This window comes from Urocampus carinirostris, chromosome 7 (genome assembly GCF_059441175.1).
Source record: "Urocampus carinirostris isolate Australia breed hairy pipefish chromosome 7, RoL_Ucar_1.0, whole genome shotgun sequence".
In the NCBI taxonomy this organism is placed as follows: Eukaryota; Metazoa; Chordata; class Actinopteri; order Syngnathiformes; family Syngnathidae; genus Urocampus; species Urocampus carinirostris.
Genome location: NC_142355.1, coordinates 26,138,665 through 26,159,380, shown reverse-complemented (window position 1 = coordinate 26,159,380; position 20,716 = coordinate 26,138,665). Strand labels below are relative to the sequence as shown.

The 20,716-nt window shown below is 38.8% G+C and overlaps 1 protein-coding gene and 1 pseudogene across 1 annotated transcript in view; one reads left to right on the top strand and one right to left on the bottom strand.

Moving 5' to 3' along the window:
- Positions 1–894: 894 nt before the first annotated feature.
- On the top strand, positions 895–6,052 carry LOC148362807 (uncharacterized; annotated as a pseudogene).
- Positions 6,053–11,376: 5,324 nt separating this feature from the next.
- LOC148362805 (A disintegrin and metalloproteinase with thrombospondin motifs 20) overlaps positions 11,377–20,716 on the bottom strand; it is a 164,641-nt gene continuing 155,301 nt past the window's right edge. Inside the window, exons 34-39 of the mRNA XM_088340373.1 lie at positions 16,424–16,518; positions 16,259–16,353; positions 14,736–14,869; positions 14,028–14,119; positions 13,187–13,291; positions 11,377–11,816 (exon numbers count right to left, since the gene is read on the bottom strand). Coding sequence (XP_088196499.1) covers positions 11,727–11,816; positions 13,187–13,291; positions 14,028–14,119; positions 14,736–14,869; positions 16,259–16,353; positions 16,424–16,518 — 611 coding nt within the window. The 3' untranslated portion in view covers positions 11,377–11,726. The remainder of the gene's footprint in view (positions 11,817–13,186; positions 13,292–14,027; positions 14,120–14,735; positions 14,870–16,258; positions 16,354–16,423; positions 16,519–20,716) is intronic.

Here is a 20,716-nt window from a genome sequence, read left to right as displayed (position 1 = left end):
ATTCATTCATTTATTGATTTATTTATCAATGCATTTTTTTATTTATATTAGTAATCATTCGGTCGATTTGTTGTCTGTATTATTTTATATTCCTTTTATTATATGTTTAAATTATTGTTTTATTTAATATATCCTTTTTTTAAATGTTCCATATTTTTTTAATTTTATCTGAATTTTTTCCATTTATTTTGTTTTGTTATTTGTCATCCTTTAAATGATTGTATCATTTATTCTATAATCATTATTATTTATTAATATTTTAGATTCACTATGCAAGATTTGCAAAAGAATCTAGACATTAAAATAAGGGAAATCATTATAAAATGTGTACAAATGTGGAAAACAATATAATAATAGCGGGATCAAATGTGTTTTTTCCTTTATATTTTTCAGGTTTTTACTTTTGTAGCTGCAAATGTGAAGAAAATATAACAACTTAAAAAAAGGAAAACTATTTTATATATTTTTTTTTAATAGGTGAAAATACAAAATTTATAGTAACAACAATATTAGTACTAAATATTAGAAAATACAGTGATGAAAATTGGTATTTGAACATACTGCTATTTTGCTATTTCTCCCACTTAGAAATCATGGAGGGGTCTGAAATCTTCATCGTAGTTGCATGTCTACTGAGATGAACTAAAAAGAAAAATGCAGAAATCACAATGCATGATTTTTTAACGATTTATTTGTGTGATGCACCTGCAAATAAGTATTTGAACACCTGTGTATCATCTAGAATTCTGACCCTGAAAAGACCTGTTAGTCTGCCCATTAGAAGTCCACTTGCACCCCATGTATCATCCTGAATCAGATGCATCTGTTTAAGGAGGTTAGCTGCATAAAGACACCAGTCCACCCCATACAATCAGTCAGAATTTAGCTTGTAACATGGCGAAAACCAAAGAGCTGTTCAAAGACACCAGAGACTAAATTGTACACCTCCACAAGGCTGGAAAGGGCTATGAAACGATTGCCAGGCAGCCTGGTGAAAAAACGTCCACTGTTGGAGCAATCATTAGAAAATGGAAGAAGCTAAACATGACGGTCTATCTCAATGGGAGTGGAGCCCCATGCAAGATATCACCTCGTGGGGTCTCAATTATTCTAAGAAAGGTGAGGAATCAGCCCGGAACTACAGGACAGGAGTTGGTCAATGACCTGAAAAGAGCTGGGACCACTGTTTCCAAGGTTACTGTAGATAATATACTAAGAGGTCATGGTCTGAAATAATGCATGGCCCAAAAGGTACCCCTGCTTAAACCAGCACATGTCAAGGGCCGTCCTAAATTTGTATATGAGCATTTGGATAAGCATTTGAAGTCATGAGAGGAAGCTTTGTGGTCACATGAGACCAAAATAGAACTTTTTGGTGATAATTCCACTAAACGTGTTTAGAGGAAGAAGAATGAAAAGTCAAATCTGAAGAACACAATCCCTACTGTGAAGTATCGAATGGTAGCATCATGCTTTGAGGGTGTTTTTCTGCAGATGGGACAGGACGAGTGCACTGCATTAAAGAGAGGATGACTGGGGCCGTATATTGTGAGATAATGGGGAACAACCCCCTTCCCTCAGTCAGAGCATTGAAGGTGGGTCGTGGCTGGGACTTCCAACACGACAACAACTCGAAGCACACAGCCAGGAAAACCAGGAACTTTTGGCCCCTGTAACAGCAAACAAAGGCTACTGTACCAAATATTAAAATTCCTTTTCTCAGGTGTTCAAATACTTTTTTGCAGCTATATCACACAAATAAAATGTTGAAATATCATGTGTTGCGATTTTTGCATTTTTCCTTTTAGTTTATCTCTCTCATATTGGACAAGCACATATGATGAAAATTTCAGACCCTCCATAATTTCTAAGAGGGAGAAATAGCAAAATAGCAGGTTGTTCTAATACTCATTTCCTGACTGTATATCAAATAAATAATAAATAAAACGAACGATATTACCTGCTAACATAAAATGATTCTTTCGTTATTGTGTTTCAACGTTTCCCCCCACTGTGTTCCCAGTTTTTCGGGATGGAATACATATTCTAAATCAACTTTCTTGCAGCCACTTGCATGCTATTCAGCGAGCAGCTGCAGAACAGTAACTTTACAGTTGCATGAACCACAACATTAAAAATCCCTCAGAGCGTAAAAGCTGTTAAAAATAATTAGCCCACCTTGCTAGACCCCCTACCTTAGGGTCCAATATTGGTTATGGTCCCGCCTGGTCCTACACTTTGAGAGACCTTTAGTTTGACATTTTACTGTGCCCTGACCAACATTGGGTTGTAACATGGGCTTAATGTCCTCCTCTTGTACCAGGACCGGCCCAAGCCTTCATGGGGCCCGAAGCAAAATTGTATTATTATTATTAGTATTAATTTGCATACCTACTAGAACTCATTCCATGTTCAACTCCAGGGGTGGGCTTGTTATACTTCTTTTGAAATAGATTAGTTTGATCAACTTAGTTTTGAAAAGACCACAATTAGAGCAAAATAGTATATTGGGACCCTATTTTAAGCAATTCATTTGTTATTTAGTTTTGAAGTATTATTGTAATTTTTTCTGAAGTCTTATTTTTATTAAAGTTCTGTAGTTTTTTTGAAGTATTAATGTGATTTTATTTTTGTACTATTTTTGTAGTATCTCTGAAGTAATTTTTATGTAGTATTTCCAGAGTGATATTTCTTTAGTATTTCTGTCGTACTTCTTTGTATTTCGAAACGTAGATTTTTTTTTCGTATATTTGTAGTATTTTTGTAGTATTATTGTATTATTACAGTAGTTTTATGATTATCGTATTTTTGTAATAATACTGTAGCTTTTTTTTCCGTTTTTTTTTTTTTTGTACTATCTGTGTTGTATTTTGGAGTATTTCCATATAAGAATGTTTGTTGTGTATCTGTAGTAATTCTGTAGTAATTTTGTAGCACAGTGTTACTGTAGTTTATTTTTTGTAGTATTTTAATGATATTTCCATAGATCAATTTTGTAGTATCGCTATGAGTGTAATTTGCAGTATTTTGGTTGTAAAACTCTTATAGTAGTATATTTGTTGTATAATTTCATTAGTGGTTTAGATTTGTAGTTGATGTGTTGTATTTTTGTTGTATTTCTGTGGAAGTATTTTTGTGTGGACACAAAGTGAGACTGGGGACAAGGTTGGCACCAAAATAGTTTACCACTCTTGGGAGCTCCCTAGTGGTTGCAGGGCCCTAAGCAGCCGCTTCGCTCGCCTATGCCTCTGGCCGGCTCTTTCCTGGACCCCCACCCAAAAAAAAAACCTAAAATCTTTCCTGGGTGTCACTCATATCCCTGCTAGCATGTGTGAAAAGCTTTTCACGGATTTTCGAGTAGACACGGGGGATAAAAAGATGAATTTGATACTGGGGAAGACCAACTGTTGCGTCAAGGGGACGCGAGAAAGTTTGTGGTTGGGGGGTCAATAGGGCCCTGGAGATTTGGGGGATCTGTACCATAGATTTGGGCCATAACTGTTGGGGATTAGAGTTCTAATTAAAGAACTAAGTGCTGTATCGGGGAACCCATGACCACACTCATTGTGCTATTAGCATAAATGCTAGTTTTGCGGATCAGACTTTCATATAATCTGTCGGACAGATTTTATTCACACACAGAACATTTTGTTAATAAACTTCAGACTTAGCCCGATAGCCAATAGGGAAAGTCAGCCCTGCAATTTTTATTCTGCTCTCGCTCCTTTCTGTTTGGGTGTCCAAACTTTTCAGAAGGCGAGCCACATCTGGTAAGCTAAAAATGTATGAGGGCCGACTATACCGACAGCCTTTCTTTGAACAGTGTTTGATAAATTACCGTCTTTGAAAGGTTTGTAGTACTTGTTGGTCAGCGACTTTGTAGCTCGCCTTTGTAGCATTTTCATTTGACTCGCAGGGTCTGGTGAAAAAGCACTGCTGCGCCGTTAAAACAGCTTCCAGTTGTTTTACCTTTTCACAGTGTTCACGTCCAGTTAGCTTTTTGTCGTCAGCATGTTTCGTCTGACAGTGCTTCTTGATATTATATTATTTGGCAAATTAGGCAGATGCAGATGTTTCCACTTGTCTTGGAATAGGGTGGGCTAAAATTCTTATAGAAAGCCAAAGTCCAGATTACCAACTGTAGGCTGCCCTCCTCTGGTGAAATTGTGATATTTTTTCTTTGTACAAATGTACTCTAGTCTCTGTACAACATTACTATAGTGCCACATATTATTAATTTTATTTTAGGCCAGTAAAATTTGTCGTAACTGGCCCCTGGACCGGACTTTGGACATGGCGGGCAGATAGCGGTAAAAAAGACATAATTCTGTTGAAAAAAGACCGAAGAGACCTGATTGTGGTTTTTGCTTTGAATTAATCAGAATTTTTGTAAAAATGTCTAGATTTTCCAAATGTTTAATGCTAGCTTGTCAGCTGCTGTGTGTATTGTTTGTTTACACGTATTATGGTCTGCTGTCTGAAAGACACGCCCTAAGTTGGCTACAGCAGGGCAGGAGGATCAAAAATAGAATACAAATTTCCACCAGTATGCGTTTAAATGATAAAGTGTGGACATTACTTTATCAGGATAGATATAGGGCAAACCTTTTTAAATCCGAGAGCGACTTTTTTGATACTAAATAGCACAAAGGGCTACCCGTTTGATATGCAGTTCTAAGATAGCAATTTATATCTTGATCAATATGTTATTATTATGTTTTTACGTGGTTGTACTTATTAGTAAGGTTAATTTAGTCTAAGTAGGAACATCATGGTAAATTGTATTTATATAAAAACATTTCATTTATTAAAGTACAAAATTAAATATCAATGTTTCTGTACATATGAGCATTTTTCAAATTTTATGTATGTATGTATGTATGTATGTATGTATTTATTTATTTATTTATATATTTTTCTTAAAATACCAAACTGTATTCTGCGGCACTTTACTTCCACCTGTTGGAAATAGTTGGCTATGACATGTATATAAACAAGGTATTCTAGTGTTACTTGTATAATGTATATTTTTAATACAATCATGTTGTGATTCGTAAAGGTTTTATTTTATTTTAAAATACTAACTTGAGTACCGTTTTCATTATCAGCAGATTTGTTTATTTGGTAAGTATTTGTCTTCTACGATTAGGTTTTCATTAAGTGTTACACTGTTGAATTTTCTGTGTTGATCATTATTTACCATACTTGTTATTACAGTATTGATTTATTTGAATCATATCATCGTGATAACGATAGTAGGTGACTATTAGTTGGATATGTCTTAACTATCATTGGTTTAATTTAACCTTCAAGTTGTCCTTAGGTCAAAATGACCTACTTCTATTTTTGACATTAAAAAAATCCCTTAAATTATATTTTATTGAACTTTAAATGTTATGAGCTTTGGCAGTAGAAAAAAAAATTCTATTCAAATTGTTTGTAAAATGAATAAATAAAAAAATAAAAAATAAATAAAAAAGCAAGGATGTTTTCTTAAAATGAAAACAACACAACGTTTAATTATGTATTGGTTTTGTTAAGTTTTTAAGAATAAACACCTAATTTATTTCATGAAACCTAGATTTGATTCTTTCGTAAACACTATGTATTAATAGCACTACTCACATATATACGCTAGAGGTCAGTGTTTGCCCGTGAAAACGCTCTTTCTTTTTGGGTCACTCGGTCCAAACCAACCATAAATATCAAAATAAATACTTCAACGAGTTAGCCAACTATCCTTGATTCGACACCGTATCATAAACGTTTTGAAACAGTTGAGTGAAATTGAAAAACTGTCTTTTCAATGCGTTAAAATTGGCGTTTACGTATTTGAGAAGCAAAAGTTAACATTCCTTCCAAGCTTGCAGCAGTTGCAGATCAGGAAGGAATGTGCAGAATGCATTTCATAGTAAAACATAAATCATCGTCTTAATGTCTTTTATGACAATTCTTTTGGCAGCTCACTCATCTTTTCCTCAGACTGTTGCCATGGCGCCAGAGGCCTCAGGCAGGGCCGGCCCGAGCCTTCACGGGCCCTAAGCAGAATTAGATTTGGGGCCCCTTATGACTTGATCATTTGCATCCATACTAGAACTTATTTCAAGTTCTAATCCAGGGAGGGGCAACTATTTGGAGTCGAGGGTCGCTTTGGGTCCAACATTTCTGGCCAAGATCCAATTTTTAAATTTGTGGAAAAATATACTTGCGGACATATACATGGTATAGTATTTTAAACTAGATCATTAGATTGGTTTTGAAAGGATCTGTCACGACCAAAACGGAATCAGGACCCAAATGCGTAGCATTAACCACACGTTTATTGATAGAAAGCGCCCACAATCCGGTGCTCGCTGGACGCAGGAAGCAAGCCGCGCATGCAATCGGATTGTGATCCAAACATGGAAGTGGATCTTCCGTAGCGGGAGATGGCGGTGTCAAGGACAGAAAAACAGGTTGAAAGCCAGTACAGGAGAGCAAAAACGTGGTCGGTATAAAAACCGGTCGTAAGCCGGAACCGGAGAGCAGACGTTGTCGGGATCAAAAAACGGGTCGGAGACAAACGGGGAGATCAGGAACCAACAGGTGGAAAAACGGGTGCAAAATGGGACAGGCTGGAGTCAGGGTCAAAAATGCTTGCCTTGTAACAACAAAGGTTCGCTGACGTACTGACAACCGGAGAGTGACAGGACGGGACTTAAAAAGGACAGGGAACCAATCAGATAGCCCGCAGCGGATGGCGCCAAACAAGCAGGCACAGATGATAGTAATCAGTAATCAAGACAGGTTCACAAATAAAGCAACATAATATATAAGGTCCCAATTTTAAGCAATTCATGTGATATTTAGTTTTCAAGCATTACAGTAGTTGTTTTGTGCTATTTCCGCAGTAGTTTTTTCAAAATAGTAAATTCTTAGTATTTCTGCAGTATTTTTGTTTTATTACGGTTGTAGATTTTTTGTTGTATGTCTGTAGTATTTTTATAGTATTACAGTACTTCAATGATTCCTGTGTTTTTGTCGGAATAGTCTATAATTATTATTTTCGTATTTTTGTACCATTTCTGTTGTATTTTTTAGTATTTCTAGAATTTTGATGTACATCTGTAGTATTTCTGCAGTTAAGTATTACAGTATTTTTATTTTTGACGTATTTTTGTCGTATTTCCATAGTAGAATTTTTTGAGTAACCCTCTAGTTGTATTTTTGCAGTATTTCTGTTGTAATACTTTTGGAGAAGTTTTTATGTAGTAATATTTTTCTGATAGTGTTTTGTATTATGAAGTAATATTTTTGTAGTATTTCTGTAGAAGTATTCTCTTTATCTCTCTTTCTCATGCTCACTCTTTTCCTCTCTCTTTCTCTCTTTCTGTTTTTCTTTTCTCGCATTCTTCTGATCTTTCCATCTCTTTCTAATTTTATTTCTCTTTTTCTTTCTTTGTCTTTCTTTTTCTGTCTCTTTCTCCCCATCTCTCTATTTCTCTCTTTCACTCTCCCTTTTTAAATCTTACATTCTCTCTCAGACTCTAGCCTACCTTGTGTTCTCTCTTTCTCTTAATCTTCTAGTCTGGCCCCAGTGAGTTTTGTTTTCATAACATGCGGCCCCCAGCTCAAATGAATTTGACACCCTTGCGCTAATGTATACGTACATTTGCCATTAGTTGGCAAACAAGGCTTGGTTGCAGGCTATATTATGAAGATCTCGATTTTCAGTTTTGTTTCTATACTGCAATGTTATGTGAATTTATGTGTGAGTTCGACTTAATATAAATGTACGTATTTATGAAATTTAAAAAAAAAAGGGAGAGAGAGGGAGACACAGACATACAGCTTACCTTCGACAGAAAAAAACCTTACAAACTCCGCACTGAAGTATAAGTCACATTTTGCTCCGGCTAAATAATAAAAAACAAATACTAAGCTGTTTGAGCCTATGCTTTCTGATGCAGAAAAGTGTGTATTGAGGTTCATGTTTGTCAGAACCCAAACAGACGGTGGACCCAGATGCGTAATGTTTTCACACAAGCTTTATTTTAAGGGAATGGGGCAGTCATGCGTGTTAACACAAACGGCAGTGATTGGGCGGTCGCTGGGCGGAAGAAGTGAGACAGAGAAGTCAGGCGCGGGAAAACAGGAAGCCAGGACAAGATAGACGGGATCGATACCAGCTACTGGAGCAAGATACCGGAAAGGATGGGACAAACGGGATCGATACCGGATACTGGATACACAAGCAGGATACAGGACAGAGTCCAAATACACATCTTGCAAGTGCAGAGGTTTGTTGACGGACTGACAAAGAGTGAATGAGAGCACTGAGTTTATATAGGAGGGGAACCAATCAGGCAACGAGTAACAGCTGGCGCCAAACGAGCGAGCCCAAGTGAGGGCAATGGGCAACCGTGACAATGTTATATAAATAGATCCAAATTTCTCAACCGGCGATTATTTTTTAAAATGTTAATGTATATGATAGTTTATGTATTTTTGCTCATGTTGTGAATCAACTTTGAGTTTTTTTTTTTACAAAAAAGAAGTTTTCCTAACCACTGAGAGGAGCCAAATAATAACAACTGTCCTTTTAACATACAAACATCGCACTGGAGTTTAAGTCGCATTGCGGCTAATTTGATAATTTTGTTTAAATATTTGAAAGATACTACACAACCTTTTGACATGGGAGATGCTAGTTTCTGGCATAGAAAAATGTTTGGGGTTTTTTTTGCATAAGAAGGAAAGAAGAAAATAGAAAAAACACAAAAGAAGAAATTAATATTCTTTATTTTCCAAAAGTGTTAGTAGTGGCACGACATACAATATCAGTTCAATTAGTAACATAGCACTACAATCAATTATTTTTATACAGGCTACATAATGTACTGTACATACTTTATAGGTAAAATTAGCATTCATCAAAAAAAAAATCTTTGGATAAAACGGCAGGCGGACGAGCGCAATGCCTATCTTTCATACTGAATTTATATAGCACACGGTTCAAGTATGAACATTACAAAAAAAACATATGTCATAAGTTATAATGCTTCACGGTTATCACAAAGAATGACATCACTACGAAAACATCAGGCACATAGTGCGTTAAGTATTTCTTTACATTTTCTGATACAGACCTCATAGCACAGTTCATCGACACCGATGAAGGTTGTCTAGCTGCTCAATTACTTTTTATATATTCATTTTCATTTTCTCTTATTCCAAAAATACATGAGAACAGTCAATATACAAATCCATCTCCCGTCTTACTTTGGTTAAAGCTTTTGAACGATTGACAACTGCAGGATAAGAGTAATGACAGTTTGTTGTGGCTCGGACAAAAGCAAAGAGAACGCACAGGTAGTCACAACAGAGAATTTTACTAATCGAATAGTCCAAAACGTCTTGTTTGTGTTCGAGGTAATCGTCCTAGTAGTCTTTGAAAAGCACCATTGGGGAGATTTGTGTATTTCGCGGGAATCGTTTGCGTCGACGACAGCCTCACAGATGTTTTTTGCAGGGACAATAAATAAGGTCGAACATAAATATGTAGAGGTAGGGGGATGAAGGTCATATGAAACATTAATCAATCAGAGAACTTGTTTAAAGACGATAAAAAAACAGTGTTTTTTGAAAGTCACAATTTGTTCCTATGTAATTTGTTAGCATGTCCCAAAAACACATTAGACAAAGATAAACAATAAACTGCTGTTCTCCTGACAACCTCCGGAGCATCATCGGCTAAAGATTTACGTATATGTTTTCGTGAAAAATATTTGTTTTAGCACCGTACCTAGATAAAATGACAACATGTAGTTCGTACAGGAAAATGACCACAAAAATGAGTGTAATCGATCATTTGGCCAACTTGATCCCAAATCAACTTGTTTTTTTCTATAATACAAAGCAAAGCCATGTTCGGTTAAGAAAAAGTACCTTCATTTAGCTTGTCCAAGCTATCACATGCTACAGTAAACCAAGCTAAAGCAACAATAGCTAAAGTAGCTATAATAATATGAGCTATACGAGCGGAAAATGAATGAGATAAACAAAAACAAAACCGAGGGAGCTCAATTTAACAAGGATCAACTAAGTTTTTTCAATTTAGGTTGTTTAGCCAAACATAAGAGATTTCCTGGACTAAGGCAAAAACTGCTGAGCTAAGAAAATTAAAACCCATTTAATAAAGCTGAAAAAGTCTGAGAAATTTAAATACTGTTCAGTAAAGCAACACGAAGCTAGCACAAGCTACGGTTTTATATCATTTTAGCTGGTCGCAACCAACACATACTAAAACAGAAAATATAGCGCTTAATATTTGATCCTTATTCAAGCTAGCTTGCAAGGAACTCTACTAAAGGGGGAAAAAAGCGATAGGACAAGCTAAAACAGGTAGGCTAAATCCACAAAGATTAGCAAAGTGAGAATAATTTCAACTGGCTTGATAAGTAAAATAAAAGTCAGATCTGTAAAAATGTTACCTTAGACAAGCTAAAAACATATATGAACCAACAAAAAGAGGCAAGGTTAAGCTCAGGTAAGACACGTAAAGAGAGGCTAAAGTGGGCATGCTAGTTTGTACCGTAACCAAAATGAAGAAAAATGTTGGTTGACTCGGAAAATCTGATTAGTTTAGACAAAGAACTGGGATCAGTGAACAAAAAGAGTGAAGGCTAGGCTAAGAGAATACAGGAAAAGAGAGGTTAAACTAGCTAGCATGTATCAGAATTTAAAGTAAAATCAAATTAAGGTCAGCTCAGTTACAGTAAGTTAATGTTAGCTCAAACAAGCAGGAAAACTGAGATAAAGCAAAAGAAAAGTAAAGTCTAGGCTAGGCTATGTAAAAAAAGACTTGTTGAATTGACCGACTGATAGCAGAATTGAAAGTGAAGGCCAATGAAGGTCCGCTGACTAAAGCTAAAGTTACTTGGACAACCTAAAACAGTTATGAACTAACAAAAAGGCTGAGCTACGCTAAGATAAGAGGGACGCAGTGGAACTAATTAGTGGGTAGCGGAAGTAAAAGTAAAGGAAATGTAGGTGGGCTATAAAAAGCTAAAACCTGAAATCAACCAGGTTAAGCTAGTATTAGCCATAAACTCAAATAAGAACAACTTTCAACCCCCCAAAAATTAACGAAGGGTACTTGGGATAGGCTAAAATTAAGGCACTTCTTCAAACTCAAGGAATCCATTTTTACGTTTAAGGTAGATGAGCTAAGTTAAAATATACGGATATACAGAGAAATTGATAGCATCGGCCTACATTAAAAACTTAGCTGAGTGTGGGGAGAAAAACAGACAAACTATCAAGGCTCTGTTAGCATACGTTTAGCTACAATAACTTGAAAAACTCATTGAGGCTACCTCACACTTGTGCCACTTGTGCCGCTTTTGTAGTAAACATGCATATTTGACAAGTTGAATTGTTTTTTTTCTTGAAGATAATTTTTTAGTTGTATTCACTCAAAAAAATACATTATTGAAAAAGAACAACAAAAAAATAGTTCCTAGTTGCAACCCAAACTTGTATAAAAACGATGAAAATGGTAGGATAGATTTGATAGCATTCCCAGTCCGTCAGGTGAAGCATCGTGGCCCTTTTTCGTAGTCTCGGACAACAGTTTGATTGTCATTTCCGATATCGAGAGGTAACCGTCACTGCGTTTTTGGGAACTGGTCCGTGGTGTCCCCCCAATTAATGCCAGTGTCAAGTTTTTGTCCATTCGGAGATCTTCAGTGGACTTGAAGTAGGAGCCCGTTGTGCATCTGTGGTATGCACTTACCGCAGAAACCACCACAGCGGCCATAAATTCTTGTCCCATCCTGCAGAAGTAGTTAAATATAATACAGGATATAAAAGTGTAGACATTGGGCATGTCAAAATGCAGGCAATAATCAGATTATATACTGACTATTGCCAATATTTTGATTAAGTAAAGACGCGCACTTCAATCCGATTCAGGTTTTAGTCTGCAAGTATTCCGATTGCACTGGTCGGTAAGTCCCTTCATTTTCCGATTATTGCGCATCTACTGGGTTAAAGTAATCTCAATGCTAGTGCACACAAACAGTTTAGCTCACCCTAGATATCTTCATGCCCCAAAGTACTGAGGGACTTGTAGTACAGACACAAAAGATACATGATAACTCAAGCTTACTCCTTTAAAAAAACGTATGTGTAATAGTTTAATCCCAGGGATAATTCCATTTTATTTTCTGTCCCGGCGGTGAAAATCTCACAGTGAAAATAGTGGATGCCTGTTGAATCCATCTATATATATTGTAAGTCTATGCTACAAGCTAGCCACATACGAGCACACCTTGTAAACACACAAGACGCACTAAAGGAGCTCACGTTGAATCCCTAAGAAAACAAGCTTCATATTTAGATGATAAGGTAAGGGACATGAATAAAATCGTTTCTTTAATGTCAAAAGCTAAATACGGTAACAGCATCTATTGGCGTAATAATTTCACCCTTGCTTTCCCCCTGATCAGATAACGTTCAGTAATGACGTTGCTTGTGGCCTACTCTGGTCATTGTAATACTCTAATGCCTTTTGAGCATTGTTAATGGGGACCGGAATCCCACGCGATGTGCAATAATCCACAATTTACACCCCACTAAAAGCAATAGTCAACCGGAGATAATGGAACCCGCCCGTACTGATCTTGTTCATTTTATACGGAAAGGAAAAAAAGGACCCCACGCATAACACAAATCTTCTCTTTCGGCCCTGGATCTCAGCAATAATCGACTGAAATAAGGGATCGCGACCAAAACAGTGCAGTAAGGTTCCCACAATTACGTGTTTCAAAAACCCCAAATGCGCTCTACTAGCCCTTGCTATCAGCAATAAAGGATTGCGGCCACAATCGTGTGTGTTTCATTTAGGGTGGGTCCAGACGTCACGCCTCTGGATAAAAGCGCCTTCTTCCAGTCCCGACTTGCAGCAAAAAGGGATTGGGGATAAATTATTGCGGTCACTCCAATGCAGTTAAAAAAAAGAGACAAACATGCACTCTGCCAGCCCCGCTTGCAGATATTTGCGATCGTGTGGCGGGGATAACAGTACAGAGTTATTTGTTTTTCTTTTAAAGATTCCTCCGGATTGTGCCGAAAATGCACTAATACGTTTCCTATCGGATTATTGCATGCGCGTAAACATAGTAATTGTCTAACATTAACTTACCTCCGACCTGTGAACCTTGATGGAAACATAATTTCCCTGAGATGTCCACTTGGTGGCCTCGGCCACTCTGAGCCCGGTGCCGATCAGATTGATGCTGAACTGACCCTGCGAGCAATTTGTTGCAAGTCAGTTAGAGGTAAGATCTTAGGCCCAGGCCCGAACCCCACCAAAATCCGTGGAGGATCTACACAGCATGCTATCACGATTACTCATGTAATTACTTAAATAAAGAAAATGGAAAATGCTGACCTAACTACTTAAAATCACTAAATCCAAAGAAATTATCGTCCTCGCTGATGGGGTAAAAGATGCCCGGCTTCCTCCTTCCATCTCACTTACATTAGATGTCATTTCTGCTTCTTGCCAATAGCTTACAAGCTTCACAGTTTCTTTCTGCCTTTTGGCCAAATCTTTCACGATTTGTAATTTGTAACCTGCAGATTTTTATTTTATTTTCGGTGCCATTTTGTTTGGTTTCACTTTTGTTTTCTGCACATCGCTGAAATGCGCACTTCGGCACCAAACCCTTCATTTAGGTGCTGCGGCTGTGGTGATCACTTGATTTGAGGGATTGGAAGTAAATACAAAGCTGCGTAGTAAGCCGAAGTGCACAGTTTGGCGCTGAAGTATGCAGGGCGGAAGTAAAGCTTTGTGTTCAATTAGGCAGCAAGTTAAAGCTTCGGGTTTATTTCGGGCTCGTTTATCAAACCAAGTTAATCCGTCGGGTGTGGGCTAGTTCGGGTTCATATACCCGCGACTCAGGTCCGGTCGGACTGGTCTTACCTCTAAAGTCAGTCGAGCTCAGCACTGTATCAGATATATTTTAATAGTTTCCACTGACCTGCGGACACTTGGCGGCGCTGTAACAGTCACCCGCTGTGGCGAAGGGTACAGGTCGTCCAACCGGGGTCTGGGAGAAGCGCAGGTCCGTGACTGGTGAACAGCAAAAATCAGAGGATTAAATTTTATTCTAAGCCTATAACCCTGACCAATTCACTCGCAAATGTGACAACATTTACAGTGTTTGCTGGCAAAAAAGATATTGTGTGTCTGTAATGCAAAAAAGAGTGCAACAAAATCCAGTGCTAGTTGTAGCTGTGCTACCAGTGGAAATGTTAGTACGGTAGAACCAAGGCATACGGCGACCCTGCCTTACACTGTACAGTGAAGACCAAAATGTTTTTAGGCCAGTTTTAACGACCTTTTTATCTAACACTGCAGTAAAATCCACTAGAACTGGGACTCTTTGCATGCAATACGCTAATTGGCTAATCACTAAGGGGAGGCGGAGCCGACTGGGATAATAATAAGCACCCTGACGTAGCCTCGGGATGCTACATGATGGGAATGTACGCTGTTATTATGATAATGATAGCAAGCCTACACGAGTGCACGTGTATCTCGATTGTGCCGTCATGTTTGCAATTAGCCGGTACTGCAAAGGCCATTTGTTGAATTTTGAGAACCTGAGGCACGGTGGCGTGGGCCCAGTTTTACGTGTGGTCTAGGATGCGGCGGGTGGGCACGAAAGTGGATGCTGATGACTCACTCAGTATCCTCAGGGTGACGAGGTCCAGGCGGACCTTGTGATAGAGCGTGTACCCCGCCGCCGTGTAGTCGTTCCTGCAGTCGCAGTCCTGTCTTCTGCTGCCGTTGTAGGGACATTCAAAGGGGTTCAGCAGCCTTTAGGGAACAGAGGGAGATTTAAAATGAGAAAACCAGAGTGATTGTTTATTCTCATGCAGTTACTATATCCCAAATAATGAAAATGCATGTTAATGTCTTACCTACTAGCTGTATACATTACATTTACATTATATCCTCGAGGATGATGAAGTAAATGATGTATTAGCGACTAGCTGTTTTTTGCTTCATAAAGTTACTATGTCTCTAATGGTAATATTGCATGATACCAATGCATCGATCCATGGGTGGAGAATATTGGTGCACAGGAGCCATAGTCCTGTCATGTCTCCGTCCTCAAACACAGCTGATTCCATAAACAGGATTGATATGAGAGTATGACAGGACTCGAGATTAATCTGCAACTGTGTTGCAAGAGGGAACCATGGAAAAAAGGTAGTCAAATGGCTTTTGAGGACCAGGGTTCCCTACCCCTTTATGAGTCACACTCCCACAGTTACTATATCAACACAGAAAAAAAACATTCAATTATTATTTATCTTAAAGGGCACTTACTATTTCCTGCATGATAACATCCAAATTATTTTATTAATCACTCAGTTACTATGTCACATATGTTAATGCATGCGTCAGTTTCTTTTCAGTTTCCATGTGCCACAATCGTGGCCCATATGGTGCCCTGTAACGTATGTTGAAGAATACTTTTTCACTTTTAATTTAGTCTTCTACAGTTACTATGTTACTATTTACATCTTCTATTACCTTGGCCCACTATAACATAGGATGGTGTTATGTATTAGTCACACTTAATTTATTTAGGTTCACTCAGTTACTATGTCACATACATTAATATTGTTTGTTGCCATGCAGTTTACTTTTATTATGCCCCATAACACTGGATATAATGCAATATTGACTGTTCATTTATTTACTATGTCAAAGAATGGTTATTAATCATGCAGTTCTTTTTAGTCTTCTACAGTTACTACGTTGAATAAAATAAAGAGTTCAGTTGTTGTCGGTATGTGAGTGTGTGTGTGAATGGGTAAGTGTGCAATACATTGTAAAGTTCTTTGGGAGGTTTTCAGTGACTTGAAAAGCACTAAATAGAGGCAGTCCATTTATCTATTTATTTACTATGTCACATACATTAAGTGTCAGTTGACCTTTATAATACCCCATAACACGGATACAGTAATGGGAACCGTTACTATGCATGTTCTATGTGCTGTTACTGTGACCCCATTATATATTTTGCTTTATTCACACTTGGTGTAGTTTTACAGTTGTTTTGTCACTTATGATAATGGAGATATCTATTTAATGATAAATAATTTTTATTCCAAAATTTTGATAAAATTCCTTCTTTTTAAACATAACCAGAGTTGTAGAAACAAATGTGCCAAAAGTCATTGGTCCACCACGCACCTGTAACCGTACACCTCCGAGTAGTTGTCCGTTTGTCCGCTGCGCAGCGTCACATATTCCTTAGGGGAATCGGTTTCCATTTCCGCGCAATAAATCTGTCGATCAAAGAATAGATTAGCAGGTGGAAGAAGTGACTCGCAAAGTATATGGAGACTGGAAAGGTACCTGAAGGATGCGGGACTTGACTTTGAGGTAATATTCCCCGTCCATCCTGACGCCCAGTCGCATTTGGACCTGCCGGCACGAGCTGAAGGACTGGCCTGGAAGGGAGAAACAACAACATTGAGCAATAATTCCGAAAATGTTCATATTTTGTTACTACAAATATAGTTCTTGTTATCTTTAAGAATAAGGTGTAATCATTTATTAACCCATGAGCAGAAATATTTGTTCATTTCAAGTACTACGGTTTCCTCCCACGTTCTAAAAACATGCATGGCAGGTCAAACTGGCCAGTCAAAATGTAGTGAATGTGCACAGTGATTGGCTGACAACCAGTTCAGGGTGTCCCTTGCCCACTTCCCAAAGTCAGCTAGGATGGGCTCCTGCACCTACACAACCCTAGTGAGGATATGTGGCCTGAAAATAAATGAATGGATATTTAGTTTTTTTAAAACAAATATATCCAAAAGTCCTTAAATTGGTAAAAAAAAATGTAATAAATATTACTATCCCATTAAGATTTACTCATTAGACTTTAACCGCCTGCTAATCCTTAAATTAAAAACATTAGTTAATCATAAGAATATACTTTATTGATTTACAAGACAAACAAACAAAGTTAAAATAGCGTGAAGTAGCGTGTGACGTCATCCACTCGCCGTGGCAAAACTACACACACAACACCCGGAGGCTGCAATGTTAATCTTTGGGGACTTCAACCACGTGACTCTTGATAAGACACTGCCCTCTTTCGTCCAGTATGTGGACTCCAAGACCAGGGGAAATAGGACTATTGACCTTCTGTATGCAAATATCAAAAATGCATACAGCGCAAAACCACTGCCTGCCCTTGGAAAAGGAGACCACGACCTCATTCTGCTTAAACCACAGTACAAACCAAAAGTGAGAAGGCTACCAACAACCACACGCTCTTTTAGAAAATGGTCCACCGAGGCAGAGCAGGCTCTGAGAGACTGCTTTGGACGTACGGACTGGGATGTCCTGCTAGGGTCCAGCAGTGGGGACATTGAGGAGATGGCAAACTGCACTACTGACTACATTAACTTCTGCATGGACAATGTTGTTCCTATAAAGACTGTACGCTGCTATGCCAACAACAAGCCCTGGATCACGAGCGACATCAAGTGCCTTTTGAACCAAAAGAAGAGGGCCTTTAAAAATGGTGATCAGCAGGAGCTAAAACGAGTACAGAAGGAGCTCAAAGTCCAGCTCCGGAAAGGGAAGGAGCAGTACAGGAGGAAGTTGGAGAAAAAGCTGCAGAACAACAACATGAAGGAGGTGTGGGAAGGGATGAAAACAATTACTGGCTGCAGCACCAAGCAGGGTGTGGCTGTGGATATAGATGTGGGGCGAGTCAACCAGTTGAACAACTTTTTCAACAGGTTTGACCACTCCCTGAGTACTGCAGCTGTCCTTCCCCCTCCCCCTCTGGACACTAGCATTGAAGACATCCCCCCACTAAAAATAACTGCAGCCCAGGTGTGTGGAGAGCTGAGAAGGCTGCGAACCAGCAAGGCAGCTGGTCCAGATGGAGTATCCCCCCGACTGCTGAAAGCCTGTGCGTCTGAGCTGGGAGACCCTCTACAGCGCATCTTCAACCTGAGCCTTGAACAGGGGAGGGTCCCTCAGCTGTGGAAAACATCCTGCATCATCCCAGTCCCAAAGAAATCAAGACCTGAGGAACTCAACGACTTCAGGCCGGTCGCCCTGACATCACATGTGATGAAAACCATGGAGCGGTTGCTGCTGCACCACCTGAGGCTACAGGTCCGTCACGCCATCGACCCACTGCAATTTGCTTACCAGGAGAAGGTGGGAGTGGAGGATGCTATAGTATACATGTTACACCGATCCCTCTCTCACCTGGATAGGGCTAAGGGGGCTGTGAGGATTACATTTTTGGACTTCTCCAGTGCCTTCAATACCATACAGCCTCTGCTACTGAGTAGGAAACTGACAGAGATGGGAGTTAGCTCACACCTTATAGAATAGATTACTGACTACCTGACAGGCAGACCCCAGTATGTGAAACAGGGGGGCTGTACATCGGACACTGTGGTTAGCAGCACAGGATTTCCGCAGGGGACCGTGCTCTCTCCGTTTCTATTCACTCGATATACATCGGACTTTAAGTACAACTCTGAGTCCTGCCATGTGCAAAAGTTTAAAGCTGCGGTCAATCATGGACAATCCATCGCATCCACTACACAGCATTATCTCCAGACAGAAGAGCAGTTTCAGCGACAGACTGCTGTCACTGTTTTGTACTACGGACAGAAGAGATCTTTTCTTCCTCATGCCATGAGGCTCTTTAACTCTACCCGGCAGAGTAAAAGCCCACAGTAAACCACACCACCTACATTGCATATTACCGAATCTTATTGCAATATGTATTCTGTGTAGCACTATTTAGTTATTCTATATAACACGCTACAGTGGGCATTTGCATGTCACACTGGGTATTTGTATATTGTATTCTTTTTGCTTTATTATTGTATTGTTCTCAGCTCAGGGATGCTGCTGGAAATGTGAATTTCCCTTCGGGGATGAATAAAGTATCTATCTATCTATCTGTCTGTCTGTATCTATCTATCTATCTATCTATCTAAAATGCCTATAAAGTAGACCAAAAAATACTTAATTATTGTGGATGTCGGCTAATGTAAAATTCTCAGTTGGAGACAACTTCGCTTGCCTGATTATGAGTAGCAGCAATTTTTATCAGAATCGTGTTTCACCACTGACACCACAATGTGGACCTGGTTTGATTCAGTTGATCTGGTTAGTTTATTTATACTGTAATGCCTTCAGTGCATCTCAGGTTGAGAAATATTACACGATCCATTATTCCTGATTGCAGGAGGGACTAGTAGAGTGCATTTTGGTTGGACCTGGCGGCTCTTTTTTTGTTGTCTGCCAAAAAGTAAACTGCACTGGTGTGGCTGCAATCCATTATACCCTATTGCATGGGCACCTAACTTCAGTGTCCATGAACACTATGTATTGTATGACTTCCATTGTGAAAATGCTCATTTTTTAAACATATCTTAAATATATTGTCTTGTTTTTATTTCATTATATATATATTTTTTATTTGATTTTTTTTTTTACTTGCAGTGAAAGAAAAAAATCCTCCAATGCTGTTATACTGTCATACATTGACAATAAAGGCCACTCGTTGATTCATTGATTCATTGGTTTATATTGCTGATTGGGGATTTGCACAATACACTTTTGTCAAGGGGAGCGCATTCTGGCCCGCCTTTGCTACATTGTAGATTTGCACGTATCAAGTGGGATTGTAGTCCCCAATAATCACGATAAACAAGTGATTTGATATGTACAAGCAGAATGGCACATTGTTGAAAAGGACCTGCCATGACTAACTTGTGAGCCGAACAACTCCTCCTGCCTGGCACTCATTTCACTATATATACATCTCATCTCATCTCATCAGCTGCACCGCTTATACTCAGTAGGGTCACGGGGGTGCTGGAGCCCATCCCAGCAATCATCGGGCAGTGGGCAGTGGGCAGGGGACACCCTGAACTGGTTGCCAGCCAGTCGCAGGGCACACAGGGACAGACAAATTGCTCGCTCATTCTCACCTAGAGACAATTTTGACCGGCCAATTAACCTGACATGCATCTTTTTGGAATGTGGGAGGAAACCGCAGTGCCCAGAGGAAACCCACGAAAGCACGGGGAGAACATGCAGACTCCGCACAGGAAGGTTGGTAGCTGGATTTGAACCTATGACCGAGAACTGTGCCACACACGCGCTAATATATATATATATATACATATATGTACACATATGTATATACATATATACATACATACATACATACATTATATATATATATATATATATTTATATATACATAAACACACACACACAAACACACGTATACACATACGCCTATACAGTGGGACTTCGCTATTTCGCTGTTCCACGTTCGCAGGTTCAGAGCTTCGCGGGTCTAAAAAATAATAATAATAAAATAAACTAAATTAAAACATTTTTAGGACTTCCGGTGGCGCAATGAGGTAGACGGCAGCAAGGAAAGTAGCTCTGACAAAAATCACTAAAGAGTAATGTAATACTTACTTGGAGAAAGACAGAAAAGGTATAAATTGTGACTCATATTAAAGACAAATTATTCAACAAAACATGGTCAAGAAGGGGAAACTTGTCGAGGAAAAGGGCGCTAAGGAGAAAAAGATCGAGGGAGCAGAAGGAATGGCGTCGATCGACGAGGGACGTGACTCGGCC